The 13,154-nt window shown below is 39.2% G+C and overlaps 1 protein-coding gene across 1 annotated transcript in view; it reads right to left on the bottom strand.

Moving 5' to 3' along the window:
- The window catches only part of dnajb6b (DnaJ heat shock protein family (Hsp40) member B6b), a 33,504-nt gene that overhangs the window by 18,300 nt on the left and 2,050 nt on the right, over positions 1-13,154 (bottom strand). The window contains 2 exon segments of the mRNA XM_046851871.1: positions 2,685-2,794; positions 6,847-6,945. Coding sequence (XP_046707827.1) covers positions 2,685-2,794; positions 6,847-6,911 — 175 coding nt within the window. The 5' untranslated portion in view covers positions 6,912-6,945.

Genomic DNA, 13,154 nt, shown 5'->3' on the forward strand with positions numbered 1-13,154 from the left:
TGTAACTGTTTTTATTTATTTGGAGTGTTTCCTTTTGTTTCAGTTTGAATGCATTTCTTATTTCCCCAAATATATTATATAATTAATATATAATAAAATATATTAATATTTTTTTCATTTAGTACATTTTCATTATTTTATTTTATTTTATTATTTTTTTTTTTTACGTTTTTGGCAAGTACGATCCAACCTAGTAGCTTTATCAATAAAATCCGACTTCTAGTCATGACTTGTGTACTTTTATTGCACTAGTGATTTACTACAAAACTAATTCTACTATAATAAACTGAAGCCACCTCCAAGTTCAGAGTTTTTCATTCCAGACCATCAAAACCAGGTTTTACACTGTGTCTCCGGAAAAAGGGATTGTCTCTAACCAAACAGAAGCAAAAGTTTAGGCAGTTCAAGATCGATGCTCACCCTGAACACCTCCCTCATGTTACCATTTTGAAATCTGCTTATATAAAAATGAGCTTTTGTAGAAAAGATGGAAACTTGATTTTTCTTCGTAAATGAAACAGGGTCCTGCTGTTGCTGCCAAGTCAAGAATCAGCAGAAGTTCATCTGCTTTCCATCTGAGTGACACAGAAACCTGTTCCAAAAGCTGGAGAGATGATTTGGACCTAAAGAACGACTCAATGCCCACAGGGCTTCCATTAAAATCACACAGCATGAAGATGAAAACACATACACACTACATGAGCTTGAGACTGTGTGTGTGTGTGTGTGTGTGTGTGTGTGTGTGTGTGTGTACAGAATGTACTGTCTTTCACAGAGTGTGGAAAGAAAATCTGATCCAATAAGAAAGAAGTGTGATAGCGAAGGAGTCTATTTATATTAAAAGGTCTCATGGCCCATGTGTCCACCCTGTTATGACTCATAGCTATGCTTAAAAGCTTCGTAGGCAACTTTATATAATGTGAAAATAAAAAACTGAATGCTTAGAGATATGTAGCAACTCTCAGAAGTTTGGAAGCTCAGAGACTTTTATGTGAGGCAGTCTGATCACATCTTCTCCCCTGTTCTCCTTCTTACACAAGTTCTTCTGTTAGAGACACAATTGTCTTATTTGCACTCCACAGAACTTTCATCCACCTATTCACTGTCCAACTCGTTTCTTTTCTTGTTCGATGAGCTTTAGACTATATAATATACATGAACATATGCCATTAGATACACCACTGTAAAAGATCTGACATGTTAAAACAGGAAGAACTCTTGGAGATTCCTTCACGACCTGTTGGTGGTAAAGGAATCTCCAAGAGTTCTTCTTGTTTTAACATGTCAGATCTTTTACAGTGGTGTATCTATAGAAATCACGACCGGTCATCCTGTTCAAACAAGAAGAACTCAGAAGAAGTATTTATCACCAACAGATCCAGCACTTCTTGTTACTTATGCGTGTTCTGAAATACCCTTAAAACACTCTTCAAACATAAAGAAAGCTTTTACAGAAAAATGATCTCAGATATTCAACCTTGTCTGGATCCATTCCAAAATTCTAGGATCAACTATTATGACTTGGAGCCAAATCTGTGTGAGAGACTGGCAGAAAAAAACAATTCCATACAAAACTTGTAGTGAAAACAGCCCTTAAACTTCAACTGAATTAAACCAAACTAAGCCTTAAAGTGAGCTAAATCTGACCAGAGCCTTGTGAAACCGTCACCTGATATATAAATAAATGAATCTAGAAGGATCTCGCAGGCCAGATATACAGATAATTAGCTGCACAAGGGAAATCACGCTATTATAATCAGCCAAATGTCATGCATGGAAAGGGTCCTGCCACAGCGTGAAGACGAATAACGTGTGAAAGATATTCGGTGGCCAAGATTTCGGAGCATCTCAATAAACTCATGTGACCTGTGGCCGTGTTCTAAAATCCGAAAAGAAAACCTACGAAAAGTTTAATTCAGCTATCATTAATAATAAAAAATTAAGTCTATACGATAACACCAGCCTCAAAATGGCTAGAGTGAGTTGGAGATAAAGTGGCGGGGCTTCACAAACGTCAGTTACTATCGCAAAGATTAAAATGCCTACACACCTGTCAATCATTAGCAATATGCTATTTGGTTCAAATTTTATTTAGTTTTTTGGATGTGTAACAGATGGCAGACTATTCGAGATTAAGATTATGATCCAGCACGTGAACGTCCTTGTGAAAAATCATACAATTTTACTTTAGATGTGTTGGTAAAATGCTTATTAAACACTAATACAAGCCAGTCAAGGCAACGTAAAAGAAGTGCGATATTGAAAATACGAGGAATCGGTCAGAATTAATCCATATTTACCTCTAATCAGATAATTAAACACCCATCAATGCTTTCAGAGATCATTTTAAGACACTGCGCTAATAAAACTAAGATGAATCAAAAAGTCCAGAAATGCCAACATTTACCTCAGATGTGTTGGTAAAATGTTAATCAAACACTAATAAAAGCTGTTGAAGACTGTTCCATAATTCAATTAAGAAGAATCTGTCAAGAACATCTACATTCGCTTCAAACGCGTTTGTAAACTGCTATTAAAGAATTAGTGGAAGCTGTTGAACACAATGACACAACGATGATTAAAAATAAATAAATAAGATCGCAGGTGAAAACACCTGAATCATTTTAATTAATTTAGTCAAGTCCTGACTCGAAGCAGGTGATGAAGGAAAAGCTGACATTTACCATCTGACAGGACTTCATAAGCTTCAGAGATCTCTTTAAATCGCCTCTCAGCCTCTTCTTTGTTGTCTGGATTTTTATCTGGGTGCCATTTTAAGGCCAATTTTCTGTACCTGTAAGGAGACGAGAGAAATAGAAAGAGAGATCAAGAGAAAGATCTATACTATAAAATAGCTATAAAATAACATGGAACAAGGAAATCTGGTAAACAATCTTAAAGCGCTATGTGCTTCTAAAACACAATTCATCTAGTGAAAACGCTAGGGCTTTAACCGGCCTTCAGGTGTCAAGGTGGACTTGTGTAGCTTGTGTGTATGTGTGTGTGTATGTGTGTGTGTGTGCACAGAAACAGCAGAATCAGCAACGCTAACCCACACCAAAGCAAACGCTCAATAACAGTCAGGGGATTTACTTATAGACCAGAAAGAAAACACCAAAAAAACTAAACAAAAGAAGCGAGTTGACCACTCTGTTTTGGGACAGTGTTTGAAATCCACAAAAGTTTTCCACATCGCAGCACTTTCCACCACTCTGCCTGCAAAAGGCTAATGCCGCAGAACTGAGCATCATTTTAGAAAAAATTGTTTTAATTCAAAGACAATGTGCTCAACATGAGAACAGGCATTAAGCTCATCATCCAAATAGTGTGGTTAAGCAGTGCGTTGTCCAGGTAACGATTTAAGCTTAGCTAGTTAGCACATTTTTAACAGTGGAAAAACAATGTAAAGACATTGTGGCTCAGATATGTTGGTAAATCACAAATAAACTCTAAGGCTTTTAAAGACACTATATAGACATTGTCTTGTTAAAAATGAGACATGTCAGTCAGTAATGTCAGGATTTACCTCAGATGTGTTTGTACATTGCTATTAAATTATTTATACATTTTAGAACAACAGAAAGACATGAAAATGAAAAAATGGCATGATACTGTCAGAACCATTAACATTTACCTCAGATATTATAGTAAATAACTAATAAAACAGTAACAGAATATGTTAAAGACAACATGATGGTAATGGGATAATAAAAAGAATCTCTGAGGAACTTCTACATTTACTTCAGATATTTTGGTATATGACTAAAAAAACTCTACTAGAAGCTGTTAAAAACAATATATAGAAAATGTAATAGTGAAAATGAGACCGATCAGTCAGGACCTTCCGAATTTACCTCAAATGTTCCGGTACATTGGTAATAAATTACTAAGAGATGAAATTGAAACAACGGAAAAGTATTAGAATGAAAATGGTGTAAACCTGGTAGGAACCTTATATTGACCTAAAAAATGTTGTTAAATAGCTTATAAAACACCAAACTCGATGATGTTGAAGTCAATGTACAGACACCATGATAATAAAAACGCCACAAAACGGTCAAGAACGTTAACATTTATCTCGGATATGATGGTATATAGCTAATATAATCAATAATAATATAGCTATGTAACACTACTGTTAAGAATGATGTGAAGACACTATGGAACTGTGAGAAACTATCCAAAACATCAGCATTTACATCAGATGTGATCGTTCATCAGAAGACTATGATCATAAAAATGGCATGAAACTGCCAAGAACGTTAACATGTCCCTCAGCTATGATGTCAAATAGCTAATAAAACACTAGTAGATGTTAAAATTGTGATGACGAAAATAAGACAAATCAGTCAGAAGCTTCAACATTTACCTCAGATGTGTTGTTAAACAAACAATAAAACACTAACAGAAGCTGTGAAAGATATTCTATAAAATCTTTAATTATAAGACAAATCATTTAAAATCTTCCACTAAAAGAAGCTGCTGATTAGTCAAGAGCTTTAGCATTTACCTCAGAAGTGTTACAATGGTAATAAATTACTAATAGACAATGTTTAATACAAGGTAAAGGCATTATAGCACTGACAATGACGTGAATCTGGCAGAAGCGTTAACATTTCCCACAGATGAATAGCTAATTAAACACTTATAAAAGATGTTAAAGCCAATGTAATGGTAATCTGATTATGAAAATGAGACAAATCTGTCAGGAAGTTCTACATTTACCTAAGAAGTGTACTAATTGTTAATTTTGAAGCTGTTAAAGAAGATCATGAGTATGATAATGAAAAATTACATAAAGCTTGCAGCGTCAACATTTAATCAGATATGCTGGTAGAGCTCTAATAAGACACCATTTGGAAAGCTTTCACATACAAATTAGAGGCACAAATCAATTTTAACCAATCTTTTAGAAACCTCAACATTTACCTTAAAATTGTAAATTAATAGGTAATTAACAACACGAATAAAACCAACAGAGCTGCAAAGAAAATAGAAAAGAGGCAAATTTATCATTGGCGCAGACGTGTTTAAAAATCACTAATGAATGGCTGTTAAAAAAAAAAAAATAATAATATATATATATAAAAATATATTAGGGATGCCACAATTCTCAATATAATATTGAACCGTTCGGTACGACATCCACGGTTCAATACGCGCTTGTGAATTGCGTTTTTTCGGTTTTATGTTTAAATAATTTATGTGCTTTTTATTTCTCTCCAAATTGACTGTTTGTGTGTGCCTGTAAGTCTACGAGCTGAGATGGGGAAACTCCTCCCCGCAAGTAAATGTTCAATCACTATGCTCTAAAGTTAAGGGGCGCTGAACCATCATTCCACACTTTAACATGGCGAGCGGTGGTGAAGCGAGGCTACAGTACGAGGAGGCGCTGGCGTCTTTTAAATCTGTGGTGTGGAGACATTTCGGTTTTGCTGTTGAGTATAATGCCGAGGAAGAAAAAGCGGTAAACAAAAAAATGACTGTCTGCAAGCATTGTTTTACACGTGATGCCTACTCAAACGGAAACACTTCCAATATGATTGCACATCTGCGGCGCTATCACCCAGCAATATCAATGTCTGAAGGCAGGAAAGCAGAGCAGGTAATAAAGTTTTTCAAAAAACAACAGTCCCTCGCTGAATCCTTCCAGCATACATACCCAACTGGTTCCGGGAGACACATGAAAATAACACAGGCAGTGGGGGTGTTCATTGCCATAGATTTGCAGCCGTTTTCGGTGATTGGAGATGTGGGCTTTTGTCATCTTATAAAAACACTCGATCCGCGTTACAGACTACCGTCTCGCACTTATTCTGCACCAAAATAATACCCGACCTCTATGAAAATACTTGTAACAGTATTGTGTACGAATTGGCTCAAGCACAGAGCCTTTCTCTGACCACAGATGGTTGGACCTCGCGGGCAACCGTGAGTTACCTCACTGTAACCGTTCACTACATGTCGGATTGGGAAATGAACAGCGCTGTACTCCAAACCCATCCCCTGTATGAAATTCATACAAGCGCTCATTTGGCAGAAGAGTTGTCAAACGCAGTGAATACATGGACGTTGAGGAGGCCAGATATGTTTAGGAATTGATGTGTTCCCCAGTTTGTACATGGGCTACCAGCAGCTGTGAGATGTCAGTGTTAATTTTAAAATAAAAAATGTTTATATTATACAAAACACTAGGAACCAGTGGACTTTTCTTTGCTTTTAAGTAACATAAAGGAGTATTGCAATAAATCGTTTTTATTTGTTTCTTCTTAACCTCTTACTGTTCCTATTGCCTAAGCATAGAATAACAAAAACACTTATGTGTTAAGCCATCAGAACCGAACCGAACCGAAAACCGTGGTTAAAAAGCCGAGGTATGTATTGAACCGTGGGCTAACTGTATTGTTGCATCCTAATATATATATATATATATATATATATATATATATATATATATATATATATATATATATATATATATATATATATATATATTAGAAACGTCGTTATTTACTTCAGACAAGTCTAATTTACGCTCATTTTTACACCAAATCAAGGTAGAAACAGAAAGTTCACTCATTCATTTATTTGTATTATTCTCGGCCTTGCTACATTATAACCTCCACTCGAGGACCTTCAGGGGAAAACCAGCAGTGCATGCAAACAGAAAACGGTTTGTGACGGACGTGAGGTGGTGTGCGGTCGAGTGGAAACGTCTCTCTCTCTCTCTCTCTCTCTCCCCTCTCTCTCTCTCTTCTCGCCAAGTTATAATTAGTCCACCGTTTCCGCACTAACGTCCACAGGGTGTAAAAATATCAGCCGTGTGAAGAATACAATACTACTCACGCTTTCTTTATGTCGTCTGGAGAGGCGTCTTTGCGTACACCTAGGACATGGTAGTACTCCATCATGGAGCTTGTGCTCGAGGTTTAACTCTGAATAGATCTGGACAACAGAGTGAAAATGGAGAGGGGGTATAGAGAGAGAGAGAGAGAGAGAGAGAGAGAGAGGAGTCAAAATCAGGACAGAATGATGTACAAGTCACTTGTTTTACAGTGACAGAAAACATTGTGAATGAACGAATAAAACACAACATGTACAATTAAAACTTTAATATCCCATTCCACATTTTGTCCCCATTTATTGTTCTAATAAATAGGGTTGCAAAATTCTGGGAATTTTCAAAACTGGAAACTTTCCACACGAATTAATGGGAACAAACTGGGAAAATTACAAACTGTTCCTACAACAAGGAACTTATACGTAGTTGAATAAAAAAAAAAACTTGCAGGATAATTTGGGTTAAAAATATAAAAATTTCAGTTGAATATAAATTAAATTCCCACAAATTCCTGCTACATTTGCAACTTTGAATATTTCCAAAATTTTCCCATAGAAAGTTTCCAGCGCCTTCGCGACCCTACTAATAACCTCCACTCTTCTGGGAAGGTGTTCCTCTGGATTTTGTGGAAATTTGAGTTCATTCTTTCAGAGGTGGTTAGAAAAGTCAGGTCCTAATGTAGGTGAGGTGAGGAGGCCTGGGGTGCAATCAGCATTCACATTCATTTGCAGGTCACTAGGGTTGAGTTCAGAACTATATAGCAGGAGATCTTCCACTCCAACCCATCTCCATGGAGCGGAGTTCATGCTGGAACAAGTTTCGACATGCTATCACATACAACCCAGATCATTGTGCTCGGGGAAGAACTCCAGGGAAATTCAAATACTTTTCAAGTTTATTTCTAGATCGCTTTTCACAATAGACATTGTCTCGAAGTGGCTTCAGAGAATGTAAGACTTATATAAAAAAATTTATATATAGGTGAATAATGTGTGTTTATCCCTGATGATAAAGCCTGGGGTGAGTGTGGAAAGGAAAAACTTCCTTAGATGGTATGAGGAAGAAACTTTGAGAGGAACCAGACTCAAAAGTGGAACCCAACTTCATAACTATGTCCGGAGTCTTTTCCTTTTCAGACCACGGTATCCGAAAAACGTTCTTTTTTTAAACTCACTTATAGTTACACAGGTCAGATAAACTTGCAAGTTCCAGCTATTACATCATTTGTTCCCTGTCTGTTCCATATTTTCACTGTGGATTAATAAAGCAAAGAGGAAAAAAAGCTTTTCATGTTACATACAAGCATAAATCTTTATCATCTTTGCCCCTGTTACCTCTGCCTGTTAAAAAGCGCTGATTCTGGAGACTCCTTATATCAACGTAAAAAAAACCAAAAACATTTACTTACAGGAAAGTTCGCTTTACATATCGGTTTACGTGGTGTGTCTGTCGTTCACGCAATGGAATTGGATTTACATAAACTTGTCAGTTAAAGCCGCTGTTACAGAGAATTAATTAACACCTTCAACATGCAGAAGGTAACCCTGGGCTAAAGAATGGACTACCAGAAAATCCTCCGCATCAAGTGCTTGACCACTGAGCTTCAGGCTGATTTATGACCTACACACAGCACATGATATAGAAAATCGCACCTGGCATGGTACACCTGACTTTTCCAGCCATACGTGGTTCTTTCTCAAACCGTTACCACAAGGTCAGATTGTATCGGACGTCTTTGGATGGGGAAAATTCTCTCACTCTTGAAGATACTCTTCTATCACACCTGCGATCACCCTTCTCTACCCTGCCTGCACTCTATTCTTCACTTTTCTAACACACTCTCCATTACTTTGCACTGTTGACCCCAGGTACCTGAACTCCTCCACCTTCTCCACCTCTTCTCCCTGCAACCGCACCACTCCACTGCCCCCTCTCATTCACACACATGTACTCTGTCTTACTCCTACTGAGTTTCATTCCCCTTCTCTCCAGCGCATATCTCCACCTCTTCAGGCTCTTCTCAACCTGCTCACTACTCTCATCACAAATCACATTATCCACAAACATCATAGTCCTTGGAGACTCCTGTCTGATCTCATCCGTCAACGTGTCCATCAACACTGCAAACAGGAAAGGGTTTAGAGCCGATCCTTGATGCAGTCCAACCTCCACCTTAAACCAGTCTGTTGTTCCTACTTCATACTTCACTGCTGTCACACTGTCCTCATACATGCCCTGCACCACCCTCACATACTTCTCTGACACACCTGACGTCGTCATACAATACCACAACTTCTCTTTCCACCCTGTCGTTTGCTTTCTCTAAATCCACAAAACACACAATGCACCTCCTTCTGGCCTTCTCTATACTTCTCCATCAACATTCTCAAGGCAAATAATGCGTCTGTGTTGCTCTTCCTCGGCATGAAACCATACTGCTGCTCACAGATGGTCACCTCTTCTCTCAGCCTGGCTTCCACTACTCTTTCCCAGAACTTCATGGTGTTACTGATCAACTTCATTCCCCTGTAATTTTTACAGGTCTGCACATCTCCCTTATTTTTTAAGATCAGTACCAGCACACTCCTTCTCCATTCCTCAGGCATCATCTTACCTTCCAAAATCTTGTTAAACAATCTGGTTAAAAACTCCACTGCATCTCTCCTAAACATCTCCACGCTTCTACAGGTATGTCATCTGGTCCAACCGACTTTCCACTCTTCATCCTCTTAATAGCTGCTCTCACTTCCTCCTTACTAATCCTATCCACTTCCTGCTTCACCAACTCCACACCACCCAACCTTCTCTCTCTCTCTTATTTTCCTTACATTCACCAGCTTCTCAAAATACTCCCTCCATCTTCTCAACACACTCTCCTCATTAGTCAACACATTTCCATCTCCATCCTTTATTGCTCTAACTTGCAGTACATCCTTCCCAGCTCGGTCCCTCTGCCTGGCCAATCGCTACAAATCCTTTTCTCCTTCCTTAGTGTCCAACCTCTCATATAGCTCCTCATATGCCTTTTTCTTGGCTTTCACTACATCCCTCTTTACCTGCTGCTGCATCTCCTTGTACTCCTGCCTACTTTTCTCATCACTTCCTCGATCCCACTTCTGTTTCTCCAAACTCTTTCTCCTTCTGCTTTCATGCACATCCTCATTCCACCACCACGTCTCTTTGTCTTTCTTTCTATTTCCAGATGTCACACCAAGTACTTTTTTAGCTGTCTCCCTGATCACTTCTGCAGTAGTTGCTCAATAATCCAGCACCTCTTCACCACCACCGAGCCTTTGTCTGAACTCTTCCCTGAACCTCACACTAGTCTTCCTCCTTCAGTTTCCACCTTCTTATTCTCCTTTCAGTCATCTCTCGCCTCCTCTTCTTCACCTCCAAAACCATCCAACAGACCACCATCCGATGCTGTCTAGCTACACTGTCCCAGGTTGCATCTCCTACGTGGAACATAGTTCACCTGTGTGCACCTTCCTCCACTCTTATACGTCACCCTATGATCCTCATACTTCCTAAAATACGTGTTCACCACTGCCATTTACACCAATCGTTCATTCCTAGGTACACCTTCTACCACTTTATATAACTCGCTTCAGAATTTTTCCTTCTCCTCCATCTCACAACCCACTTGTGGAGCATAAGCACTGACGACATTTATGATCACCCCTTCGACTTCCAGCTTCATGTTCATCACCCTATCAGAAACTCTCTTCACCTCCACTACACTCTTACGGTACTCTTCCTTCAGAATCCCCCCTACACCATTTCGCTTTCCATCCAAACCATGATAGAACAGTTTAAACACCTCCAATGTTCCTGGTCTTACTCCTTTTCCACTTGGTCTCTTGAACACACAACATATCTACCTTTCTCCTCTCCATCATATCAGCTACCTCTCTCCCTTTACCCGTCATAGTACCAACATTTAAAGTACCAAACCGAACCTCCACTCTCCTACACTTCTCCTTTCCCTGCTGTCTCTGTAGACGTCTTCCTCCTCTCCTTCTCCTCCTTCGGCCAACAGTAGCCCAATTTCCACTCGTCGTTGGTAACCCGGGCCTCGACTGATTCGGTAGGAAATTCTGATTGATATTTGATTCGGTGCATGTTTTACGCTGGATGCCCTTCCTAACACAACCCTCCACATTTATCCGGGCTTGGGACCAGCACTAAGAGTGCACTGATGGCTGGGTTTACAGCAAACGGGAGGTAAAGATAGCAAAAGCACATACGGATAAGGATATAAATAAGGACATATGCACAAACCTTTGCCCATACAGCGTATTTAGTAGTTGAGAAACATGTGTATACCGACACAGTGCCTTCACATTATGTTTGGTCTGTAGCAGAAGCAGTTCGCTGTCATTTCTCTCATCCCAGTTAGTGGATGTGATGTTTTGAGTTTAAATTTAGAAACGTTTCACTCCCAGTGGCTGCTCGCCTCGTCCTATTTTAAATGCAGATTGTATTTTTGTCCTCTCCTGACTACTGAATTGATTGACTTACAAAGTTCAAGGGCAACTCTCTCTCTATCTATCTTTCTCATGTTAGGATTATTCGATTACACTTCCTGTTCGTTGGGTCCTGTTTAAAAAAATAAATAAAAACGTGTGTCGGTGCCACAAAATGCGTTACGGATACGAACGTTCCTGTTACTATGCAGTGTTCAGACGCGTGACGACGCTCGATGGTGAAAGAAGGATCTGTTAAGGCGTGCATAGTTAATCATTAAAAATGATGCAAATGACTTGAGAAGGTTAAAAAAAAAAAAAAAAAAACTTAGACTCAGTGTAGGTTAAGGTGATGTCCACGTTAATCCGGATTCAACTTTATTTTCGTTTTAAATACACATGATTTCAAAGCACTCACGTCCCTGTAGGCAGTGTGTAAAAAAACCTCAATGACCGGACCATGGGGACAACTGCAGCACATCATCGTCCATTGCATACATCTGTATTTAAACAGGTCACATGACTGCATAATACTGCGACAATGAAGCAAAAATGCAGTTTTCAAATGTTGGAACAATGTTTAGTAAACACTCCGGTTTGTCTGCACAATGGGGTTACAAAAAAACCTGGTCTCGGCTAGGGGTCAAATTCAAACCGGGTTTTTGCTTTGCATTTGCCTGGTGGGCTTTCTCATGCGTTTCTGATTTGTTTTTCTGCAGTAACTAAAACGATTACTAACAGAAATACTGCATCACACTCTCTCATGTGTACAGAGCTAAACAAAGCCATGAAGGTACAAAACAGAAGTATCTTGGATATAAATAGCAGCCGAACAAGATACTTCTGTTTATATCTCAGAACCTTGTTTAGCAAACAGTGGCGGCAATATGCCATAAACATCACAAAGAGCCGTTGTACAGAGTGAAACCCAATATTGGTGAATGGTGGAGGCATCGATCCTGCACGACACCAAACCCCTCCAGCTAATTTAAAACTCCTCAAATTTGCATTTCGACTTGAGTTCTCAAAATTCTCACCTCCTATAGAGATTCGACACTATAGAACTGGTAATGAATAGGAAAACTGACCACACCCAAGACCTCCTCACCTCACCAACATCACCTAGCAGCTTTGAGTCTGAATAACCGAGCACAAATCTCCACAAAATCTAGTGGAACATTATCCCAGGAAATTGGAACAGAAAATAGAGACTAATTGTGGAATGGGATGCAACATCCCTGCTTGTTCGGAAGTTGGAATCGGAGCACCGGGTGAGCTGGGAAACGGTGCCCCCCACCACACTTTTCATCACTGAGCCACAGCCTTAACATCAACCAGCTGCTATACAGATTGTGTTTAGCATAAAAGTCCATCGGAAAAAGAGTCAATTCATTGATTCGGAATCGAATGAGAGTCAACACCAAAACTCCTGGCAACATGCTGATAAACGATTCTGTGCCCCGGGTTTTTGATCCGGACTGGGTCACCTTCTCGGAAATAGTAAAATGCGTTATTCTAAAATAGAAACACACATTGTGTGGACATCAAATTGCAAAAAAATATATATTTATTGTAAGAAATTGGATTTAGACATAACTAGTAGGGGTGTAGCGATACGCGTATTCGTACCGAACTGTTGCGATACAGGACTTTCGATACGATGCACAAGCATACCGAACGGAATCCTTTGTATGCGAGGAAGATAGTTACAATCCAAGTTCCCTTGTGGACACATTAATCGGCGAACCGCAAGTTTGTTTAGTCTCCGCCTCGCAGTGATACCGCGGCTACGAGATCCGTACCGAAAACGCGATTTGTACAACGTATTTATGACAATTCCACATATC

The sequence above is a fragment of the Silurus meridionalis genome, chromosome 6, assembly GCF_014805685.1.
Source record: "Silurus meridionalis isolate SWU-2019-XX chromosome 6, ASM1480568v1, whole genome shotgun sequence".
In the NCBI taxonomy this organism is placed as follows: Eukaryota; Metazoa; Chordata; class Actinopteri; order Siluriformes; family Siluridae; genus Silurus; species Silurus meridionalis.